This window comes from Ostrea edulis, chromosome 9, assembly GCF_947568905.1.
Source record: "Ostrea edulis chromosome 9, xbOstEdul1.1, whole genome shotgun sequence".
Taxonomy (NCBI): domain Eukaryota; kingdom Metazoa; phylum Mollusca; class Bivalvia; order Ostreida; family Ostreidae; genus Ostrea; species Ostrea edulis.
Genome location: NC_079172.1, coordinates 72,403,864 through 72,430,304, shown reverse-complemented (window position 1 = coordinate 72,430,304; position 26,441 = coordinate 72,403,864). Strand labels below are relative to the sequence as shown.

General features: G+C 34.9%; 1 protein-coding gene across 1 annotated transcript; it reads left to right on the top strand.

The window, feature by feature from the left end:
• The first annotated feature begins 3,443 nt into the window (after positions 1 to 3,443).
• LOC125658578 (integral membrane protein GPR180-like) lies at positions 3,444 to 26,441 on the top strand. Its single transcript, XM_048889861.2, has 9 exons — positions 3,444 to 3,923; positions 7,149 to 7,283; positions 8,960 to 9,166; positions 11,111 to 11,291; positions 12,404 to 12,453; positions 13,165 to 13,316; positions 14,691 to 14,882; positions 19,950 to 20,027; positions 22,759 to 26,441. The coding sequence occupies exons 1-9, from the start codon at positions 3,779 to 3,781 to the stop codon at positions 22,912 to 22,914; spliced, it is 1,296 nt and encodes a 431-aa protein (XP_048745818.2). The 5' UTR covers positions 3,444 to 3,778; the 3' UTR covers positions 22,915 to 26,441.

Here is a 26,441-nt window from a genome sequence, read left to right as displayed (position 1 = left end):
TTTGTGCAAAAAAAAATAATTCTACCTACATGCATACCGCATTTCTATTTCCCGAAACCTTCAAACTTGGTCATATTTATGTATTGCAGCTAACAGGTTTAGCCCATTTCAAAAACCTGTGCTTTTTAAAACTTCTAATTAAACTGTTATCTATCGTATATAAATAATTTCCTAAAATATAATATTACCCGGTGTTTCCGGGCACTTCCTGGTGTCCTGGGAGTTCGCAGTGTCGTGGGTGTAGTAGGTAAAATATCCATGCTTCGAGAGAATGAATAAATCCAAGTAGAATTGTGTACATGTACAACATGATCAAGATACCCCTCAATATGGCCGGGCCGTCTGTAGGGTTTCTGTGGACGTAGTGTTTGTGTAATGATGGTATCCCAAACAGTAGCTGACACATAGATAGTTTACCCCCCCCCTTTCTCTCTCTCTCCCTTACTCTCAATCATTGACTAAATGAGTAATTATTGTCATAAGATGCAACACTATTGCCATATTATTTCATCTATCTTTATTATTGCTACAGTTTTACACATTTCTCTCTCTCTCTCTCTCTCTCTCTCTCTCTCTCTCTTTATAAATTTAAAACCGTGATAAATTATAAATAGCTCAATAACTCTCTCTCTCTCTCTCTCTTTATAAATATTAAGCCATTATAAATAGAAATATCTCAATAGCTCGCTCCCTTTATAAATATAAAGCCATGATAAATTATAAATACAAATATCTCTTCTTCCTTTTTTTTTTTTACTACTGTAACAGTTCTCAATAACTTATTTGTGCTTTTTTGCTATTGTTTGATTTCTGATTGTGTAATTTATAATCCATGTGGTATCCGAAGTCAATGCTATCAAAACTCAGGTATACAGGGGCTTTCCTCGAGATCTAAAGACTGCCGGTCATCATTAGCCGTGATTGTTATCAAAACATCTTTCTCAGGTAGCTGTAGACCACGGTTTTGATAACAATAACAGCCAGTACCTACAGGTATTCTTTAGATTTTGAGGAAGCCCTGTGTTCGAGAGTTTTGATAGCATTGACCTGTCCACAACTGCTATTTTCTCGTAATTCAATTTTTTAAAAAAGACCCCCGGCTACGTTCATGATTTAATATATATATATATATCATATATTTGATAAGCCCTACCTAATTTACGTATTATTTTTAGCAATTGTGTTTTATTTTGATTTCGCCATATTTACATCGTTCGATAGCTACACGTGGATTATAAGTAAAATATTCACATCAAGGCATATTTTTTTTTAAAATATATAAATGAAGAACATTAGTAATCAATTGAATAACTGTAAATTATAAATAATGCAAATAAACAAAATGTTAACGTAATGTAGATGCGTGTACATGCATGTCAGTATGCATGGTATGCAGTAGGCTATATCAATAAATTCCATTCGTCGTTTTCTTGTTGAACAGTTTTAATGTAAAGGAATAATATCTAATAAAACAAATTCGTCATTGATGTAAAAAAAAATATCTACCCGTACCACACTGGTATCAAACGAAGTTAAATAATAACAGGTTTCTTCACAAAAAGCTGATCGGCGAGAGATGCGATTGTCGCATATGACGTCACGGTATCACGTGACCCGCTATCTCATTAGTAGAGATTTCGAAATCAGGAAGTCGATTTGAGTCGATTGAAATGTTAAATTAAACCTGAAATCTTGCTTTAAAAACTGGGAGATCGTTTTTTTTATATGTATTGTGATAAAAGTTACTTCAGTTTCTAAATAATTCACGAACGTGGGACATGTCCTTTAAGCTACCCATGTTTGTGTATCAATATTCCAGTATATTGTATATGAGTACATAATGCAGTAACTATCCAATCTTTCACATAATTAGTGTATTAACGATTTAAGTAAATTGAAAAATGAAGTTTAAATAACAAAATAAACCAACCAACCAACCAACCAAACAAACAAAAAACCAAAAAAAAAAAAAAAAAAAAAAAAAACCAAAAAAAAAAAAAAACCAAAAAAAAAAACAAAAAAAAAAAAAACAAAAAAAAAACAACAAAAAAAACAAAAAAAAACAACAACAACAAAAAACAAAAAACAAAAACAAAAAATACCAATCATTTTTTTCCTACCTCCTTTTTGCCAACAAGCAGACATGATGACTATTTTTGAGGAAAAAGTTGCATCATCTGCATCAAATGTAAACGGAAGAACTAAATTTCTCATATCGCACAGTTGTACTACTCATCACGCAGTAAATCAGCCAGCATCCCAAGTTTGGTTAAAATGAGATAAGAACAATCTAATATATGTATATGAATGTCATTGTTTGGAATATGAGCTGTCTTCACTGAAAGGGTATATTATTTTTTTGATGTGTTATTTTTTGGTCTGTCTATGGTCAGTTTTTAAATTGAAGCAGGTTACTGACAAACAAGTTAATGGTGCAGGGGTTCCAACAGTCTCGTTAAAAGTCAACCTCTCGCAAATTTTACGGTCGTTATATAACGATCTAGTTTGCCAATACAACCAAGCATTGGGTCAAATGCTATCTGACGTGTTTCATACCGATTTTTAAGCCGTTCTTGGCACACTGATTTTGACTACGGATAACTCCGTTTACCTGATCAAGATATAGGGCTCACGGCGGATGTGACCGGTCGACAGGGGATGCTTACTCCTCCTAGGCACCTGATACCACCTCTGGTATATCCAGGGGTCTGTGTTTGCCCAACTCTCTATTTTGTATATTGCTTATTGGAGTTATGAGATTGATCACTGTTCGTCATCTTCGCCTTTCATGAAAAAACCTTAATCTCAACAATATTATTGTTTCCGGTACTCTTATTAAATATACATTCCAACATTTGTATTTTTTTACTATATGGTTAATAAAAAAACCCACTTTATTTAGAAACTTATTTTGAAATAATTTGAATAATGAATTTTAAGCTATGAAATACTGAAATGTTTAAGTCTTTATTTGATAATTTCCGAATATTTTTATAATTATTTTTTGTTAAAAAATTAAGATTTAACTGCACCGTCAATATATAGTCTTAGAACATTTCAAAATGCTTTATGCATACCCTTCGTACATTTGTTATGGACTTTCACTTGCCAAATATCCTCAATGCCCGGATAAAAAATATTTCAAAATATGGGAAGATGCTTATCATAGAAATCTGTATTTCGTGAGCGTCAGACAAAATAGGGCTTCAAAACATGTTTTTGAACAAAGGTGTTTTTCAACTAAATATATAGTTAAGATATGCGTAACAGTCGGTAAATATGTTATGTAGTCACTATAGCCGATATTTATTAAGCTCATGTTTATTGTTAAATGTATATGATAAAATTCATTTACAACAATCCATATCAAACAGACTCCTTAATTAAACGGACGAGATATACTGAAGATGAACGGGCTCGGTACAACATATTCCTTCTTTTACCCTAAACCAAATCTAATGATGTCGTGACAGTTGTTTTTGGCACTTTTATAATACAATAGATCGTATTACAGGGAGATTTTCCCCATTGTAATATACAAATTTAATAAAACTAATGGAGGAGTGCTTACTGTTAATAAATATGCGCGTGTGACTCTGTAAACTTTTACGACAATGGAGACCATAATTAGGCGTAGAAGAGTTCCACGTTGGCGGCAGACGCCGGTAACACACAGCTGGAAGTTCATTTTTCAGTTCAGACATTACGATGTTGTCTAGAAAGATGGGGTTGCAAACATAAAATGAGATGAAAATGTTTCACAACTGCAAGAGAAAAAATGAGAGCGTATTTTTATCTTTTTGTTTTTGTGTATCAGATTTCTACCATTGACAGATGTCAGGCTAAAACTGTGTCGGGTGCATTTTCGTCGGTAGTTTCACAGAGAGGATGGGGCCAGTATGTGACGACGTTTTGTTTTCACGGTAAATATCCAATGAAAGAGAGGAGAGGGAATAATTTGTTTAAAATACCCGCGTTGTGCCAATTCTGATATATCGTGTAGGCCTATTGCTATTTGATATCAACCAATGCATACGTATAGTATTTCTACAGTAACTTGATCCAGAGTTTGACCACGTCTCATTGACAGGCGCAGATAATCAGATCAAAGGAGACGCGAAGCGTTGAGTAGGATCTGATGATCTGTGCTTGTTAACGAGTCGTGGTTAAACTCTTTGGATCGAATTGGTGTAGTAATGATTTTATTATAGATACAGTTACCCCCTTATGTACTCTTAAAGCAATACAAGCTGTAACTGACAATATTTTTCAAGTATCCAATTATCCAGTCATGCTTATCAGTATAAGTAATATAATCCCAAGGAACTGAAGAAATATTCTGCAAAATAGATAGGGAATATTGTTTGAAAGCACACCTACATGTACAATAACCGCCATTGGATGGTATACGTGGACATGGGAACGACGATTGCCAAGCATAATCGAGTTGCTGAGATCGCGGTCATATCCAAAGTTGGAAGTTGATGTGAGCAACTACACGTTTCGTTTGTTTTAAAATATTACATCGCATCATGGATAGTGATGAAACAATTGTCGCTGACAATTGATCGTTTTTGGCTCTACGATTCCGATTGTCGATTCTATTTTTCATTATCGATTGTCACCTGTACACTAATTAATATCAAATCTGAGATTCATCTGACTGTCAATTCCGCTTTTACATCGAGACATGTGCGGGGGAGTGTCAGAGTGGACTCCACATTGAAAATTGGGAATTCAGTGACACCAGCTAGTGTGTATGCTGCACATATCCATAAAACTAAATAGAAGTAACTCCAAAAATAATAAACATTTATTAACTACATGTAAATACCGATTATATCGATCATTGATTGATAAAGTTCTTCCGACTATGACCGATTATTGATTATGAAATTTTCCCGATTTTTTAACACTTGTCATGGATGACTTAGTATCATTATTTATTGAAGAAAGTAATTAAATAATGCAAATGTGCCACTCAAATGAAATTTTGAAAGTGAATTTGCTATTAAAATTGACATTTTTAAAAATTGTTTGCAAATCTGACTCATGTGCAGTGCCTCTTTGCATTTTTCCAAATTGTGACCTCTGAGGTCAATGCACATCGGAGATTACAAGCAGGAATTACTGACAGGATGAATCGACATATTCTGCAGATTTGACGGGTTTATTGCTTCAGAACCATTCTGATTCTATGAAGTTATATATATTCAATCACAAATTTAAATGTTAAATATTTGTTCTTTTAATTGTTTTCAATTTATTTGCCATCAGTTACAGATCTTGTATTGCTTTAAATTCATGTTTATAAGATAATGAATGTATTCCAAATTATCAAAAGAACAAATGTATGAAAATATTTTTTTATATCTTCAGTTTTGTTTGTGACACAGTCAATTATTTAAAAAAAAAAAACAACCCCAAAAATGTGCGTTGATGCGTGTTAATGTCATCAGTGTCAGAGAAACATGGCATGGATTCAGATCACCACAGTGTGATGATCTAGAAAGTTGAATCACTATGAATTTTGATATTTTATGGATGGGTATATAATAAATATATATTATTACTACAGTAACTTGATCCGAAGAGTCGGATCACGTTGAGTTGACAGGCGCGGATGATCCGCGCCTGTCAACGAGACGTGATCCAACTCTTCGGATCAAGTTACTGTAGTAATGATAAATTTATTATATACCCCCTTGTGCATTTTAAATCCACATTTATAAGATAATAAATGTAATCCAAATGATCAAAAACACAGACATACCATGAAATTATGTTTTGTATACACAGGTTCGTTTGTGACGCGGTCAACATTTTCCACAAATAACGTTGCGTTGTTGCATTGTGACGGCATCAGTTTCAGAGGATACTGATACGGAATCAGAAAACCACAGTGTGGTGATCCGGAAAACCGGATCACACGCTGTGAAATCCACAGTATCAAAGAACGATACATTGATGGGTATATAATAATTATAGTTATTCTGTGTATCTACAAGAGACACAAACTTCAAAATTCTGGGGTGAGCACAGCAGGCTAAACAAAACCTAGTGGAGTTTTCATAGGTGTAGCTTGGGTTCGAATATTACCAAGGCAGGGGGTCTGGGGGGCACAGCCCCCCAGAAGCTATCAACATTTTAACAACGTAAAAGGTGTTTTTTTTACCGAGGCAGCTGCTTCGGTTGCCTCAGTGGAAGCTACACCACTGGTTTTAATATTAATCGAAACTGAAAAACATTAAATCTGCTTGTTATTTATAATTGTATTTTGTTATGTAAAAACCAAAAATGCAGACAGTGAAATCTGGTTGTATCACAGAACCTAAAGGTAATTACATTGGGAAACAATTACAGCCACGTTACTATAAGGCCAAAATAAAAAACATGTTTGTTTCAGCTCGCCCGACCGACCCTAAATATATCCACCGACCCTATTAATTTTTTAAAATTTTTGGATTTCAATTTATCGATGTACAAACTATTATCCAAAATGCCAAGACATTTATTGTAAATGTGTATATATAATATCGAAACTCAATCACATACTGTGTATTTTGCCAATTAAACATTGTGCTCTGAACCCATTTTTTATCTATTTAAAAACACATTGCATAACAACTTTAACTATCAAATTTTCATTGATTGGAAGGCACATATTTATTTTTTTTTTTAAAAATATTCCAAAAATAAAACACCTACCTACCGACCTTTTTTTAAAATTAGAGGCGACCTGAAACAAACATTATTTTTTTTGGCCTAAATTTTCTTAATTCGTATACTACAGGATATTCCTCTGTTGTCTCAGTGTCATCATAGCTCTCTATCTGTTGTCTCAGTGTCATCATAGCTCTCTATCTGTTGTCTCAGTGTCATCATAGCTCTCTATCAGTTGTCTCAGTGTCATCATAGCTCTCTATCTGTTGTCTCAGTGTCATCATAGCTCTCTATCAGTTGTCTCAGTGTCATCATAGCTCTCTATCTGTTGTCTCAGTGTCATCATAGCTCTCTATCTGTTATCTCAGTGTCATCATAGCTCTCTATCTGTTGGGCTTGCTATTTATAGGCTTCTTTAATAAAAGAAAATGATTAAATTTAGCAAAAAATTGTGAATTAGATAGTTTTCTTTTCATTTTTTGCAGGAAATGGCATGATAAATTTTACGCTTGAAGGAAATCTGGATAACCAGCCACAGTTATTTCTCTTCACCAATGAGGACCTGGAAGATTCGGAGCAGGAGGACTGCCTGGATAAACTCGGCAGAGCTTCATTTACATGTAATATCTTCCATCAGCCTTTACTGGGTTACAATTTCTGATCTTCAGACTGTTAGATTACTTCTTCCATGCGTTTTTACAGTCTTCACGAAAAACTTTGTGAAGCACAGGCCCTTCGGGCCTCCTAGTATAAGAATTTTGCAAGCCCGAACAATATTGTAATGGCCCAAAATATTTTTTTCTCATTTGACCACTTGTCATTTGCAAGGTGTTGCATGCTGATTCTACACTATAGATACATGCATGTTCTAATGTAGGAAAATACACAACTGACATTAAAAATATTACATATCTTATTTTATTTTTCAACATATTAATCTCGCAGATGAATCAGCAGCCCATGTTCAGAATCTACTTTGTTTTGTAAACATCACGTACAAAACATTTTGTTTTCTTCAGAATTATATCTTAGCAAAGGCCCACCCTCGGTCCAATGGGGCATGGATTTTCGTTCTGTTTTCTCTTTGTAGGACTGGTTTTTTTAATTTGGATCTGATGGTTGTGATTGCGAAATACGCTTCTGAGGTTTTGAATTTCACGGACAAGTCCCCTCCCTACACGGGCACTGGAAGTTAATGTAAATATATAGTATCGTGCATGTATTTTTTATACATGCACATATTATATATTTACATTAACTTCCAGTGCCCGTGCCTCCCTATACTTCAGAAAAGGCAGCATGGTTGATCGTTTTTCGATGCGAAAGTCAGAGTCAATCTCGCGCTTTATTTGTAATATATACAACACATACAATAAAACATTTACAGGCCCACCAGACTCCTGGGTTAAATATTTTTAGAAGCCCGATCCCCATTTTACTGGCCTCGGGCATCGGGCCACTGGTTAACGTCGAAGACTGTTTTTATCAGATTGAGTTAGAATGACACACTATTGTATTTATCAGGCTGTAGACAGATTGAATTAGAATGACACACTGTAGTATTTATCAGACTGTAAACAGATTGAGTTAGAATGACCCACTTTAGTATTTATCAGACTGTAGATTAAGCCATATTGTTGACAATTTATTTTGACCGCCATTATATGTAGGGTCAGGCTAATAACAGGAAGTGGCCAACAGTATAAGGTTTTACTAAAATCTGAAAAATACAAACAGGAGAGACATTCTGGAAACTTGATTATTAATATAATATTTACAAGATTATGGGTACAAATGCTGGTGAATTAATAATTTATTATTTTCTTTATGAAATTAGACAATAAATATTTCTTAGAAAAAGTAAATAATATCTATACAAGGTGTTACTTCCAATACATACTTATGTTAAATAATGATTTATTTTATGATTTTAAATCAGATCTGAAATAAGCCTCAAATAAAAAAAATGTTATTTGATTATTTTATGCATCTGTACCATTTTAATTTACTATGAATGATTTTCCCCAATCTGAGGAAAATGTCGCTAGTTTTTCCCAATTCAAAAGGAGGGGTGGTAGTTTGAAAAACCAAAAAAAATCACTGAGCTAGATATGTAATGATTGTCGTGTGTAAAGTGTATCTATTTACATTTATACGATATAGTGAGGAAGTGATAGGTGCTGTTGGTGAAATAAAGAACGTTCTTATTCCATCTCATTACTTTCAGATGTATTGTAATGAAATATGCTTTGTTTAATTTCATGATAATTATTGAAAATCTGCATGTATTTTGTAGATGAGTTAAAGAATACAACTGGCAACCTAAGCGTGACTGCCCTGCCCACCCCTCATTTATACCATGTCATGTTTGTTGATCAGTTCACCTGCCTGGAGCCGGATTCAATAGAGGAAACAGAAACCTCCGGAATCCAGTACACACTCCAGCTTCTGAATCCAGACAGCCTGGGAAATCCAACTGAACACTTTGGAGATGATGAGACGGGTGACTGTTTAAATTTTGCAGGGCTCGAAATGAACATGCCCGTCAGTCTGTGACTGGTTAAAAGTCTGGCGGACTGCAGGACTCGAAATTAACATATGCCCGTCAGTCTGTGACTGGTTAAAAGTCTGGCGGACTGGCTGACATTTGTTTTAGTCAGTCCGATGGGACTGGTTAATTTTTGGAAAATATACTTATGAAATTTTATACACACATTTGGCATGCTTTGATCTGTAGATATCAGGCGAATTTGATTCGTAAATTATATAAATCCCACATTTAAGTGTTATAATATTGTCTGAGGCATATTCATTTTTTGAGTTAAATTTCATTTTAATTACATTAACGAAATATGTTTAATTATTTCTGGAAAACTGTTGGACTGGTAAATTTTTCTGCGGACTGGTTAAAATCATTCCCCATCAGTCCGGCTGGACTGGTGACATAAAATGTTAGCTTCGAACCCTGTTTTGTATAAATCTAACACACAAGGCTCAAGTTTTTCTGATCCAAGTTTGTGCTCTGTCTTTTTTTCTGTGATATGGAAATATTGACGAAATGGAATTGTTGATGAGTTAGAAATGTTAATGAGGTAGAAATGTTGATGAGGTAGATATGTTGATGAGGTTGATATGTTAATGAGGTAGAAATGTTGATGAGGTAGAGATGTTGATGAGGTAGAGATGTTGATGAGTTAGAAATGTTGATGAGGTAGAAATGTTAATGAGGTAGATATGTTGATGAGGTTGATATGTTAATGAGGTAGAAATGTTGATGAGTTAGACATGTTGATGAGGTTGATATGTTAATGAGGTAGAAATGTTGATGAGGTAGAGATGTTGATGAGGTAGAGATGTTGATGAGGTAGAGATGTTGATGAGTTAGAAATGTTGATGAGGTAGAGATGTTGATGAGGTAGAGATGTTGATGAGGTAGAAATGTTGATGAGGTAGAAATGTTGATGAGGTAGAGATGTTGATGAGGTAGAGATGTTGATGAGGTAGAGATGTTGATGAGGTAGAAATGTTGATGAGTTAGAAATGTTGATGAGGTAGAAATGTTGATGAGGTAGAGATGTTGATGAGGTAGAATTGTTGAGGAATGACAAGGATTCATCAAAATTTCCACTCCTCCAATTTCTCAGTGTTTCTAAGTAACCATTCAATTTCATTAATTCTTGAAATTAAAAGACTTTAATTTTAGATTTCAACTTTATGAGAAGATATGACAACACTAAACCTGATGCTGGGAGGATAAAAATCAATGCAATCATGATAGGAAATGTTTTTCGATTTATATTGCACAATATTTACATTTGTAATGTTTTTCCTTCACTGAGTCCACTTGTCTTTACAAATTATAATGATAATCATTTCCTCATGAACGTGATACAGTTGTTAACAATGCACGTGTGAATCTTCAGAAGTATAGTAATTCCATTTTAACAACTGGGAATTTAAACAGAAATGAAAGTTGAAAATAGATATAAAAAAATTCAAAAAGGTCTGTTGTCAGTATGTTCATTACGAGAATGTAATCCGTGTTGGATTTCACATGTCTGTTGTCAGTATGTTCATTACGAGAATGTAATCCGTGTTTGATTTCTCGGGTCTGTTATCAGTATCTTCATTACGAGAATGTAATCCGTGTTGGATTTCACAGGTCTGTTGCGGTTCTAGTATCTTCATTACGAGAATGTAATTCGTGTTGGATTTCACAGGTCTGTTGCGGTTCTAGTATCTTCATTACAAGAATGTAATCCATGTTGGATTTTACAGATCTGTTGTCAGTATCTTCATTACGAGAATGTAATCCGTGTTGGATTTCACAGGTCTGTTGTGGTTCTAGTATCTTCATTACGAGAATGTAATCCGTATTGGATTTCACAGGTCTGTTGAGGTTGTAGTATCTTCATTACGAGAATGTAATCCGTGTTGGATTTCACAGGTCTGTTGCGGTTCTATCAGCTGTTAACCCTGGCCTACTTTGTGCTGGGTTGTATATTTGCACCTCGACTCTATGAGACGCTGAGTAAAGGGGGTCCGATGCAGCTCGTTATTGTGTTGCTGACCGTGTCCACCTGTTTACAAGCTACAGGGGCGTTCATCATGATGATTCACCTGGCCAGGTAAGATGTGAGGCAGTAATATGCATATAATCTGTAACAAGGTTAACATATCACAGGTTAATTGTTACAAGGTTAAATGTAATACACATATCTCAGGTTAACTGTTACAAGGTTAAATGTAATACACATATTACAGGTTAATTGTTACAAGGTTAAATGTAATACACATATTACAGGTTAATTGTTACAAGGTTAAATGTAATACACATATCTCAGGTTAACTGTTACAAGGTTAAATGTAATACACATATCTCAGGTTAATTGTTACAAGGTTAAATGTAATACACATATCTCAGGTTAATTGTTACAAGGTTAAATGTAATACACATATCTCAGGTTAATTGTTACAAGGTTAAATGTAATACACATGTCACAGGTTAATTGTTACAAGGTTAAATGTAATACACATATTACAGGTTAATAGTTACAAGGTTAAATGTAATACACATATCACAGGTTAACTGTTACAAGGTTAAATGTAATACACATATCTCAGGTTAACTGTTACAAGGTTAAATGTAATACACATATCTCAGGTTAACTGTTACAAGGTTAAATGTAATACACATATCACAGGTTAATTGTTACAAGGTTAAATGTAATACACATATCTCAGGTTAACTGTTACAAGGTTAAATGTAATACACATATCACAGGTTAATTGTTACAAGGTTAAATGTAATACACATATTACAGGTTAATTGTTACAAGGTTAAATGTAATACACATATCACAGGTTAACTGTTACAAGGTTAAATGTAATACACATATTACAGGTTAATTGTTACAAGGTTAAATGTAATACACATATTACAGGTTAATAGTTACAAGGTTAAATGTAATACACATATCTCAGGTTAACTGTTACAAGGTTAAATGTAATACACATATCACAGGTTAATTGTTACAAGGTTAAATGTAATACACATATCACAGGTTAACTGTTACAAGGTTAAATGTAATACACATATCACAGGTTAACTGTTACAAGGTTAAATGTAATACACATATCACAGGTTAACTGTTACAAGGTTAAACACAATATCCATGTTTTACTGTATTGTGATAATTGTAACAAGAGGGTGTCTTTAGGTTGAACTTTGTTATTTCAGATATTCCAAAGATGGAATGGGGTCTGCAGTGATAGAGTTCTTTGCTGAATGTAAGTTAAAATGAATCAGTTTGTGATACTTTTATGTCAGTCCTACACACATGGATAACAAATAATTCATGTGTAGAAGGTAGTGTCCTCCTGTAATAGCTGATGAGGATTACAGCCATTATGTGTAGAAGGTAGTGTCCTCCTGTAATAGCTGATGAGGATTACAGCCATTATAATACAGTACTGAAATGAACAAAGTATGCCTATAAAATTAAACTATGACACTGGTATCACTGTGTTGTTTGTGTTGTGTTGCTGATTTTAAACACTGGTATCACTGTTTGTGCTGTGTTGTGTTGCTGATTTTAAACACTGGTGTCACTGTGTTGTTTGTGTTGTGTTGCTGATTTTAAACACTGGTATCACTGTTTGTGCTGTGTTGTGTTGCTGATTTTAAACACTGGTGACACTGTTTGTGTTGCTGATTTTAAACACTGGTGACACTGTTTGTGTTGTGTTGCTGATTTTAAACACTGGTATCACTGTTTGTGCTGTGTTGTGTTGCTGATTTTAAACACTGGTATCACTGTTTGTGCTGTGTTGTGTTGCTGATTTTAAACACTGGTATCACTGTTTGTGCTGTGTTGTGTTGCTGATTTTAAACACTGGTATCACTGTTTGTGCTGTGTTGTGTTGCTGATTTTAAACACTGGTGTCACTGTTTTGTTTGTGTTGCTGATTTTAAACACTGGTGACACTGTTTTGTTTCAGTCTTTGATGTACTGTCTCAGTTTGCCATGCTGTACATGCTGCTCAGCCTTAGTCTGGGGTGGACACTGGGCACGTCTTATCGATTCTCACACCTCCAGATGGTCAGTCGTAAACCGGCAGCTAAAGTGGTGGGAACCCTGGGAGTTCTTCAGGTGAGTGTATTACACATGTTTTACAATCTGTGATAATTCCCGATCTGTTGTAATTCCCCTATCTTTTTAGTCCCCTACTGACGAAGTTGAAGGGGACTTTAGGTTTGCACTCCGTCCGTCTGTCTGTCTGTCCATCAGTCCTGCAAATCAGTTTTCCGGACTGTTTTTGGACATGCTTGTAGATATGCATTTGATATATGGTACATTGCTTTGCGATAACAAGTTACAGATCCAGTTCGAATTTCGTCTCAATCCATTGATTTTTCACTAAGTTATGGCCCTTGGACTTAGAAAAATAGCATGAATTATCAGTTTTTCGGACCTTTTTTTCACGTGCTTGCAGATATTCATTTGATATTTGGTACATTGCTTTGCCATTACAAGTTACAGATCAAGTTCGAGTTTCATCTCGGTCCATTGATTTTTCGTTAAGTTATGGCCCTTGGACTTACCGGTAAAAAAAAACAACATGAATTATCAGTTTTCTGGACTTTTTTTAATGTGCTTGCAGATATTCATTTGATATTCAGTACATAATGATGATTGCTTTGCCTTTACAAGTTACAGATCGATTTTGAAGTTTTTCTTGTCTAGTCTTTGTACCTGAATAGTAGTTGATTTCCAACCATTCCTATCTTGGTTTCCCAATCTTCCCTTTTACCATAACCTTGGTCTCATAAAGAACTTTGAATATTGATGCAGTTCAATAATTTTTGCCTCCGGTAGGGGACTGTGTATTGCTATGCAATACTCTCAGAATGCTTGTTTAATTTATTCTACTGTAATTCTCCGATCTGTTCTAATTCTCTGGTCTGTTGGAATTTTCTAGTGTGTTGTCATTCCATAATTCTCCAATCTGTTGTAATTCTCCAATCTGTAGCATCACCTATCTGTCATTCAGCTGTGTGACCATAAATTTGTACAGGAAAAGTTAGAGACTGTAAGATTGCCTCTAACAGAAGGAGGTGTCAATGTCACATATGTTAAGGACTGGATATGGCTTATGGATGAGATCAATGTCACATATGTTAAGGACTAGATATGGCTTATAGATGAGATCAATGTCACATATGTTAAGGACTAGATATGGCTTATAGATGAGATCAATGTCACATATGTTAAGGACTAGATATGTCTGATGGGAATAAGTCCTATTAAGATTGATTTAGTTGATTTGTCTTCAGACCTTTTACATAAATCTTTACTACTTTGCGATATTTGTAGGCTATTGTGTTCTTTTTTGGGGGGGTGGGTGTGTGTGTGTTTGTTTTACAGGCAGTTGTGTTTGTTATACAGACTGTTGTGTGTTTTGCAGGCTGTTGTGTTTTGCAGATGGTTTTGTCTGTTTTGCAGGCTGTTTTGTTTGTTTTGCAGGCTGTTTTGTTTGTGTGGGAGCAGATCCAAGATAGCGATCACAGGATGTACCATGCACACCGTAGTTTTGCAGGAGTGGCCCTTGTTGTTCTGCGTATTTTGCTGGCAGCCATGTTTGCTTGGAATTTGAATGTGATTGTGTCATCAGAACGCAGTGCCCTGCGCCGAGAATTTTACAAATCATTTACTAAGGTATGACGAGAATTTTACAAATCATTTACTAAGGTATGACGAGAATTTTACAAATCATTTACTAAGGTATTAACATGAATTGTCTATGTTATCTATAATGATGTTTGTAATTTCTTTTTCTGCAGATAGGATAAAATGCATGTATTTGAAATATTCGTTATGAAATTTACACTAATTCTTCATGTAATGGTCCATAATTGCACTCAATTTTTAGGTAAACTCAGGTGACCAATTGCATTTGGTTGCCGTCCATCGTGCGTTAACAATTGAACATTTTTAACTTCTTCTTGATAGCTACCAGTCCAATTCTTTTCATATTTGGTACTATGAAGTATCTTTGGGACAAGGGGGACATAAATTGTAAATTTCAGGTCTCCAGCACCCCTGGGGCCTTAGGGGTGGGGCAAAAACTGCCCAAAATTGACCAATTTTCAAAAATCTTCTTCTCAAGAACCGCACATGTGTAAGAAAAACTAAATGTATGGTGATGGAGAGCAGGAAGGCCTCTACCAAAATTATAAATTTCATGATCCCCGAGGTAGGAGTTCTGACCCCACGGTGGGGCCAAACTTGGTATATAGTGTTTATGTGTAAAACACTTAAATAACATCTTCTTTAGTGCTGTTGATACTATATTGAAAATAAATTAATATTTAGAAAGAGCAGGTAATCCTTTACCAAAATTGTAAATTTGATGATCCCAGGGGTAGGAGTTTTGTTATCAGGGTGGGGCCAAAATGGTCAGTTATTAAATGTGTGAACAATAGACATTTTTAACATCTTCTTGATAACTATCATTCCAATTATTTTCATATTTGGTATGAAGCATCTTTGGAACAAGGGGAACATAAATTGTAAATTTCAGGACTCCTGCACCCCTGGGGCCTTAAGGGCAGGGCAAAAACTGCCCAAAATTGACCAATTTTCAAAAATCTTCTTCTCAAGAACTGCACACGTGTATAAAAAAAAAAAAAAAAAAAAAAAAAAACCCACTAAATGCATGGTGATGGAAAGCAGGAAGGCCTCTACCAAAATTGTAAATTTCATGATCCCCAGGGTAGGGGTTCTGACCCCAGGGTGGGACCAAACTTGTTATATATAGTGTTTATGTGTAAAACACTTAAATAACATCTTTAGTGCTGTTGATAATAAATTGAAACTAAATGGATAGAGCAGGTAGTCTTTTAACAAAATTGTAAATTTGATGATCCCCAGAGTAAGGGTTCTGACCCCAGGGCGGGGCCAAACTTAGTATATAGTATTAATGTGTAAGTTTGCTGATACTGTATAAAATCTAAATGCATACTTAGGAATAGCAGAAAAGGATGTAAAAAAAATGGTTCAATCAAAACCCAGGGTTATGACTTAAGGATGAGTCCAAATTAGTCATATGTTTTGATGTTTTAATGTTAATACACCTATTATTTAAAGCCTTTCATCAGTGTATGCACTTTTGAAGGCAGTGAAGTTTTAAGAACACACCTTGTTTTATACTGTTGCTGAACATTAGAATTTAGCTTAGATATTCAGAACAGGAAATTTTTTCTAGATTTCATAGCCCATGGAAGTAGTGATACTTTTTCACTAGTATTCAGGTGACCGATAAGGCCTGTGGAAGTAGTGATACTTTTTCACTAGTATTCAGGTGACCGATAAGGCCTGTGGGCCTCTTGTTTTCCCTCCTATCTAACAGACAATATGTGCCTACCAACAGTCATGATGAGCAAGAGGCTTTTACAAAAAAAAAAAAAAATCCACATCATGGCATCAGAAATGAAATCTTAATGTTTGAATATACAGTCAAACCTGTATTAAGAGACCGTCCAACGGAGAATGGAAAAAAGGTCACATATGACAGGTGGTCTCTTAATACAGGTTGCCTACTTTCCGCAGTTAATGGATAAAATTTCGCAAATAATTTGTACAATGGAGAAAATGACTACATGTATTTGGAATTTATCATTAAGAATATCAAGTATGGTTTTAATAGTTGTAAAATAAAATTAAATACACTGTAGTTAAAAATCTAGAATACAATGGGTTGTATCATATTTTTTTATTCATCAAAAATCTGTTTAAGAATGATAAATTTTCTAAAACTTAAAAAATTAAATACACTGTAATTAAAAATCTAGAATACAATGGGTTGTATCATAATTTTTTATTCATCAAAAATTACATTTAAGGGCAGATGATACAAACAATTTTTTTCTTTCGAAGAGACTTTATATGATGTCATTCTTTTATAAAAGTGGATAATTCCTTGAATTCTTTTCCCCTTTGACTTGGAGAGTGAAATATTTTCCGTATTTCCAAAAAAGTACAAAACAATAGTTAGCATGGTAAATTAGTTTATTCTTCATTTGTTTACCTTTTCTATACCTCAAAAAATGGTTGTCAGGGAGAACAGAGTGTACTGATATTAGATTTACAACATAACATGTAAAATATTAATGCATTACAAATTTTACACATGGAAAATGTCAATTGCTGCTTTAATAAAATTACATATATGGACATTGCACCCTCAGTAAAGGTTTACAAATTAAAATAAACTTCATAATATGTTGACTTAATGTTTAAAGTGTAATATAAACTTAAAAATCATATACCATATGGGGTGAATTTTCTGAGTAGAAGCAAAATTGTAAAAATCACATTGGCTGATTTTCTCAAGACAAAGAAGAGTTATCTCCCATAATATAAAAGTAAAATTTTACAACTTCTGAAAATAATTTACAATGGCATTTATGATTTTACTGTTTGTTTTATTTATTTTTATTTATTTTTTTTGTCACTCTTGATTTTCCTTTGCTATTCATCTCTGAAAAAAATAAAGAAATGCCTAATACAGGATCTCTTTGATGTGCCATTTTACGTTAGTTTCTACAAAATGACGTTCCCCAGTAGAAACAGGAGAAAGATGGCTGCATGCTTCCTGCTGACATCTCATATATAGCAATGATCCAAGTCCATACCGTTTTTCGTCCTCACAATGTCTTATGTGTTGTTAAATCTAGTGGTCTACCACATGCAGCACAACCTAAAATTTTCCAAATTGTCCACTTGAATTCCAAGTTCCACAACTCGTCTCCCACTTCTCCAACAAATCATCTCCTCATGCTCTTCTTCCGATTCCTCACTCTCTGATACATCAGATGGATACGTGTCTTCATTTCCTAGGCATTCTTGTGAATTATCACCAGAGGAACAATTTTTTCTTGATTCAACCAACTTATCCTCGATCACCACGTTGCTATTGGCATCAACATTCACTATCTTACGTCCAAGGGATAATGCATAACCTCTCTTAGCATTCTGTAACCTTTGATGACGTTTTTTACCAATAATTTTTCCTGATTATTTCCTCCTGAATGATTCTGGCACCATAATTGTTTACATTGTTTACTGACCCCCCTTCCTGCTCTTAAAACACAGAAGAGTTCCAAACAACTATAAATGAGAAAACCAAAACCAACCAAACTATTTTTTTACCATGGGAACTCTTCAGTGCTAAAGGTAGAAAAATTTGTTTATATCATCTGGCCTTAATCTGTTTAAGAATGATAAATTTTCTAAAACTTATAAATACTTTGTTATAAAGGGTATTTATGTATAGCCTACTTGTACAGTGTAACTAAAAAAATGCAATGCTTGTGGCAGGGCCGTAAGTAGGGTTCTAAATCAGGGGAGGCAGGGGATTGGGGGCCGCCGATTGACTTTACGACTGAAAATGACACTTTTTAAATCCCAATTTATCATGTTTGTGTTTCATTTGTACTATGTAAAGAATCGTAATATGGTGTCAAAGACAAAGGTGCTTGTCTTCATTTTAAACATATATCCTATAATATAACATTTATATAATTTTATTTTCTTTTTTGCCAAAAAATCAGACGAGGCAGTTGCCTCGTCTGCCTCATCGGCAGTTACGGCCCTGCTTGTGGTAAGAAAGCAAATGGTGAAGTGTTGCATCTCCTTTTGTACAATACATGCTGGAAATATGTTATTCAATTTGAGAAACATTAAATAAATCACAATATCCATTGTACATGCACAGCAAATCTTTTAAGCTTAGAACTAATGCATGCAATTTTCTTGAACTCGGACGTATCAAATACTCGGGACATGTCGAAGTGGGCCGCTAGTTCCGGTCATTATTCTGGAAACCTCGAGTATCTCATGCAGGTAAACTGCGAATACTCCGTTTAAAATTTCAGTCCTAAGCACAATATTTACCTGATTTATATAGCAATTGGGCAAATTTTTCACTCTCTTGAACATAATGGTATAACAAGTGGTAGATTTTCATTTCCGATCTAGCCTACCCGGCACTTCTTAAAGTTTGTCGAAATTCACACCTTCAAATACACCGGCCTTGATTCCCTGATTTTGTTAAACAAACAACAACTCGGGTTTTATTAATTAACCACACACGACACTGAATGTTGACAGCTTGGGTATAATAATTTATTCAGAGGACCGACTAAACAAGATCAACGCCAAACTGTGCGTATTAAAACGAAAGTGTTAGGGGTGATAATTCCCAGAATATTCAGCTCAACCGAAATCGAAAGTAGTAATCACGTTGTAATCGAAAAATGTACAGTCGTTAAATAGAGGTAAAATTTCGTTAAAATACACGAAAAGGTTGTAAAAATCATGGTCGTTGGTCGCGTCAGACAGGTGGTCATTTAATACAGGTACAAAATATAGAGTAACATCTTGGGGGGAACTTTTTATGGTCACATACGACAGTGAGTCGCCTAATACAGTGGGTCGCTATGGCAGGTTTGACTGTACTCTGTTATAATTACTCTTGCATGCCTGCCTTTAGAGAAATCATGCTCGCACTGTCTTGTACTGTGGAAGAGTCAGTTCATGTGACTTAGGTGAACTTTAAGGCCCATGGGCCTGATTTAAAATCTTTTCGACACTATAACATAAAGTAATAATTAGTCACGATATATACAAGATTCATAAGGCATGTGTGTTTTTTTTTCTGGTGTATTATTTTTTGGTGTGTTATTTTTGGTGTGTTATATTTTGGTGTGTTATTTTTTTCAGAGTTGTATGCTATGGTTTCTGTGCTATCCACTCTTGGTTGTCTTATCTTGGATATTCTATGAATATCTCCGTTACAAGGTACGCAAATCACTAAACACATCTTTCTTTGTTTACACCATTAAATCCTCTAGGTATTGTTGTGTAGGTATGTAATTCACTAACTACATCTCTCTTTGTTCATTAAATCCTCTAGATATTGTTGTGTAGGTATGTAATTCACTAAATACATCTCTCTTTGTTCATTAAATCCTCTAGATATTGTTGAGTAGGACTTCCTTGTAGCTATATCTCATATAAATTCTGTAAAGTTAATAATGAAAAGCACAAATACACATAATGAATCGAAACAAACAGTACAACTCCATTCATTGTATAGGAAATGTCAAAAATGAATGCAACAATTAATTATGGCAAACTTAAAGCAGGAAGTTTGGACTTCGTTGGTGCTGGAAAAAATCCCGTTTTTAAGGCTTTTGGGATTTGACCCTGACCTTTAATAGTTGTGTGATGTGACCCTGACCTTTAGTAGTTGTGTGATGTGACCCTGACCTTTAGTAGTTGTGTGATTGACCTTGACTTATCAGTACACGAAGTATTTATTATCCCCTTGCTTAACTAGTTGCAAAGGGGATATATCATCGCAAATGTGCATGTGTGTGTCCGTTACAAGCTTGTTGTTAGATTTTAAAGAGAACCCTTTCGCTTAAGGATTATCAAACTTCATAATGCATTTATATAGAGAGTATGAAGAGTGGATATTCCAATTCATACACTGTAATTGTAAACGAGTGGAATATCTTCAGGAGAGAAGTCCATTATGGAGTAAAATCTCATTCTAGAGCTAGATTTTAGTAGGAATCTTACTCCAAAGCCAGATTGGGGAGGGGGGGGTGTTGGTGTTCCAACTTTATTTGACTGGTACAGTGTATATATAATTCATATGCATCATTTGGCTGATAGTATTTATGTTTTACCAACCTCTGTATATATTAGTAGTGTCTCTAATTTAGATGTACCTATCGTCTCTCTGTTGGTGCACACATATATATGTACAATATCTAGAGTACACAGAATACGAATTTATAACGTGTCGTGTGATTGGTCCACGAATAATCCCGAGACCCTTCGGATGATCCCGAGACTAAGCAATGTCTTTGCAAACCAATCACATGGCACGTACAACAAATTCGTACTCTGTGACCTCCTTTTTGGCTGCCAGTGGAAGAGATAAAGCCCTGTCCGATCAATGCACGCAAGATTGTGTCAAATAAAAGAGATGAGATGGGTATGACATCTCCCCGACCTGCCGCTCGCCAAAATTCCTTAGGTAACGCTGTAATTACTTAGGAAATGTGCCCCGAAACGGGGACCCCATGTTTGTTTCATGCCTTGTGTATTTTATTATACCGATAGAAGGCCAATCTCTAAAGCTTACAAAAAGCGTGAAACGATTACATGAATCGAAAGAGGGATGAGATAGACTTGGAATTCATACATTTCAGAGAAATTATTGCCACCAAAAAATAAATTATGAAAGGCGGGGTAGTAATATCCATACTTCAGGTGCCTATGTAGGTGACACACACTGTACACATACATTGATGACACTCACTGTACACATACATTGATGACAATCACACCATGTGCTCAACATCCTTTTCCGTAACTGGTAAGAAGACTCGGACGTGGATCGGCATAAGAATTGCAACAAATTGATGCATTTCTTTGCTGAAAGCGCGGATGCGGATGAAGTTAAAAGGCTGGAACCGAATCCCTGTGTAATGTGTTATTTAGATTTTCACCACAGATTCAGTTTTGGTATCATTAATGTCTTATTCCCTCTGATACATAAACGTATAAGTGGAAATTGATAATGATAGAATACTTTAGATATGTGTGATATCTTAAATGCATTTGAAAGCTCACGTTTCATATTGTAACATACGACTGTGACATCATATTTACTTTTGTATATACGTACAACCAAATAGAGGTTTATTTACAGATACGGAAATAACCAAGTAGTTACGATGGACATTGGTGACACTCATTGTACACATACATTGGTGACACTGTACACATACATCGATGACACTGTACACATACATCTGTGACACTCACTGTGCACATACCGGTATATTTGTGACACTCACTGTACACATACATTGATGACACTGTACACACACATTGATGACACTCACTGTACACATACATCTGTGACACTCACTGTACACATACATTTGTGATACTCACTGTACACATACATTTGTGACACTCACTGTACACATACATTGATGACACTGTACACATACATCTGTGACACTCGCTGTACACATACATTGGTGACACTGTACACATACATTTGTGACACGTGCTGTACACATACATTGGCGACACTGTACACATACATTTGTGACACTCGCTGTACACATACATTGGTGACACTGTACACATACATTGATGACACTTGCTGTATGTATACATTGATTATACAGTGTATACCGTACATATAGCTATATGTATTTCAGTTTATTTTCATCAAAATAATTTTAAATGTGAAATGCTTATTTTAAATGAAACTTTTGAAACCCCTGTAACATCAACATACTTGTCAGCAGTTTGCCTCGATTTAAAAATTGATTATACACAGAACAGGCTTTCTTGAATCAAAACAGTTGAGAGCCATACACATTGTATGCAGATAATAATGAATTGTTGCTACATAAATATGGGAAGTAGGTACATGTATTATCTAAATACAGCCATTTTTCTATGAAATGATGCAGTTGATAGTACTTTGTTGTTTCAGCTGATTACGATGGGCGTGGTCCTGTTTCAGTGCTGTGCTGTGGCCATGCTGTACAAGTTGTTCTTTTCTCGTAGCCTGTACTGGGAGATATCTGCTCTCTCTAGCACTCTACCTCTGAGAATGGACCGAACTTTAGGGCATAAATTGTACTCTTGACCAAGCGCTGCTGTCAGCTTGTAGTCATGCATGCTTGAGTTACTGGTTTTTATGTGTGTGCATATTGATTGCATCAAAGAGAAAAAAATTATCTAAAGGTTTTGGGGAGCAATTTTTTTATCATTATAAGTTAAGCTTTGTGTATACTTCATATGCAAGTCTTTTTAAGTTGTTGGGGCTTTGCCATTATATCGTAAGTCATGCAGTCACATATAAAGTCCATGCTTTTTATCGTTATTTTAAAGGAAAGCATATCGGATCCAAAGGAAAGGACAGGTGTTTTAATCGTCCTGTATTTTGTAGTAGCCAAAAAAAAAAATCTTGACTAGGATTCAATTTACATTGGTTTACTTAAAAAGATTCTGTCTGAACCAAACTGCCTTGATTTGTTGTCAGATGTTCTAGTCCAGTTAATCTGTGACTTGTCACTATCATACATGTATGTTAGAAATAAAATGTTTATCTTCATGTCATGAATGCACACTAAAAACAACAATCAAGTGGCTCAACTCCGGTGCAGCATGGAGCTTCTAATTAATGAAAATTTTATCTGAATGGATGCTCAATTTTTCCAAGACATTCACACTCTGAGATTTTCAGTTCAGAAGCTTTGTGATGCCGTGGTTTTTTTTTTCAAATTAGGAATAAGTTTAGGGGTAGATAAATTGCTCGAATTTTAACTTAGAAACTAATGAATATCCTAAAAATTGAAAAATGATCACAGGTCCTTTGCACACCTCACACCACTCAAAACATAACAGCTTTTAAAAATTGAATATTTGATATGAATTTCAGCATATTTGTAATATTATGGTATGAATATATATTTTTGCTACATCTGATGATGATAACTAAATATCATTGCGTTAGAATAGGAAATCTAGGCAATTGTTGTTTTCAAATTGGAAAATGTTGAAACCAGTACATTAAACCTAGAACATTAATTGTGAATATTGTTTTTGTATGTACAAATTGTATTGTGGCACAATGCTGTATTGTTAGAATATCTGATTTAATGTGCTCATGTCAAAAAATTACAGAGTATGTAGTATAGCACTATAAATCTCCATGTCCTAAAAGACACTGAATTTAAATATGCACAGAACAAATTTATAAATAGTAACAGATAGTTTTCATTAAATGATCATGTAGGCAAAATGTCTCTGACAGAAAAGTATTATGATTATCTCTATCCAGGCCAGAAGTGGCCTTTGCTACAACTAGTCACATCATTTTCAGTTGCCAACATTTACATAAACTGTTTCAAGTAAAAGACCAGCGTGTGTATTTGACCGTGAGTGTTGTTGACATGTGATGAAAATGTCATATTTGAACAAAATATCAATATATGCTCAAACAAACAAAAAGTCTTTTGTTTCACAGTATTTGAAATACTAGCACATTTTGGAAGGGTACAAGCAGGTTAGCCAGTTTTGAATTGGAATCAGGTGTATATTTGTATGACTTTATCTAGTATTCATTCTTTGACATTTTTTTTTAAATGTCCTACAATTAATTATGTGCATGTGTTGCAGTGTTTACGTTTTGAAATAGCTGAAATGTTTATTGTTTTTCTGATTGCTGGTCAGTAGATAATATGTTGTTCCACTAATTACTAGATAGCCATTTGTCAGATTAGTCATCAAATCTCATAGAAAATTGGTCATGAATAGTAAATGCCCCCTATTGATTGCTAGTCAAAGGACACAGGCTTTCTAGCTTAACAGCATTGTTGTCCGACTGAAACCTGGTGAATCTTTTGTGCAGTGGTCGTCAAACTTCATATAAGCTGGTGGTCAGAATGACCCTTGTTGTTTATAAGGTCAAAAGGTCAAAGGTCAGGGGGCTTTCTAGCATACATGCAGCAATTGTCTGACCGGTAGGCAGAGGACTTGTGGTGCTCATCTGTATTCAACAGTAGGTTGGTTATAGCCAGAAGATTACCCCTGTTGATTTGCTGGTCATCATGTTCTGTAAATTGAATTTCAATTGTGGGAAGAGGGACATATTTGTGTTATATCTTTATTTCCGTAGTGGCCAAATTGACAAGGTCAAACTTTGGTATCTCAAACATCGATATCTCGGATACCATGGATATGTCAGAAGTGAGTTGGAAGTCCTAACTACATTTTCTTTAGGACATATTTTGACCTCAATATCTCGAACCCATGGATATCTCGAAGTTTTTTATCGGCTCCATCCAGTTTAAGATAACGAGGTTTGACTGTATTACCGTACTAAATCTATAGTTTAATGTACATACAGAAGTACAGATATGGCAGCAGTTTGAATATGATGTGCTCTCTTCATAAAGTATTGTCTGTGAAAACAAGGTACTTGTACATGTGAACTATTGTATGAATAGAGCAGGGATGTTTTCGGCTATCTTTGTGAAGGCATTTTTGAATTGCTACATGTATACTGTACATTGAAAAATCTTATAAAACTAGATGCATATGGAGCAGCCTCTGTTACAAGTGATTTAATTTCTGATGGAATGTGTTTGAAGTTTTATACAGTTGGACTTCGGTATTTCGAATCTCAATATCTGAAAAACCATGGATATGTTGATGTGAGTCGGAAGTCCCAACTACATTTTCTTTACATATTTTAAGCCCAATATTTTGAACCCTCGGATATCTCAAAGGTCTTTCTTGGCGTCATTGAGTTTGAGATAACAAAATATCACTCATATAGGGCATCGAAGGTACAGGAGCCTTGATCTCTTAGTCCTAGACACCAAACAACGGAAACTGAACATCCAGCACAGACACTGGCTGCATAGTTAGAATGGGTTAGGACACCAATTTACAATTAGACTGAACAGCCATCACAGAGACTGGCTGCCTAGTTAGAATGGGTTAGGACACCAAGCAACTAAACTGAACATCCAGCACAGACTGGCTGCATAGTTAGAATGGGTTAGGACACCAATTTACAATTAGACTGAACATCCAGCACAGAGACTGGCTGCATACTATAAATAGGTTAGGATATCAACCAAAGCTGAAATTTTCTGGTCTAGGCGTGGATAATCTAGTGGGAAAATAAGTCACTGAAATTTTCTGGTCTAGGCGTGGATAATCTAGTGGGAAAATAAGTCACTGAATTTTTTGTTAACATCTTGTAAAACAAATTTAGTTCATAGCAATTGGCCCTGCAAACAAAGTTACAGTGTAGGAATCGACATGTCTCTTTACTTGTTCATCCCCCCCACTTTGTATTGAGACAACAATGTTACAGTAGTTACTGTAGGAGGCTTGGCTCGGGTTGATTTTATTTTAGTTTTATCAAGGACAGGGAATGAAATTGTTTCCCAGTTGTAATGTTAAATGCAGCTTTGGATGAAACGTCTAATTTGATGGACGAGTGAGGTGTGGATGAGTGTGTGTGATTCTGTTAAGACAGAAATCTAGTTGTATAATGTTATGGTGTTATTATTGTAATCAATATATGATTGTTTAAGATACATTGTGGTTGTATGGTGCAGTAAATGCACTGAAATAAAATTCATTAAAAAATATAAA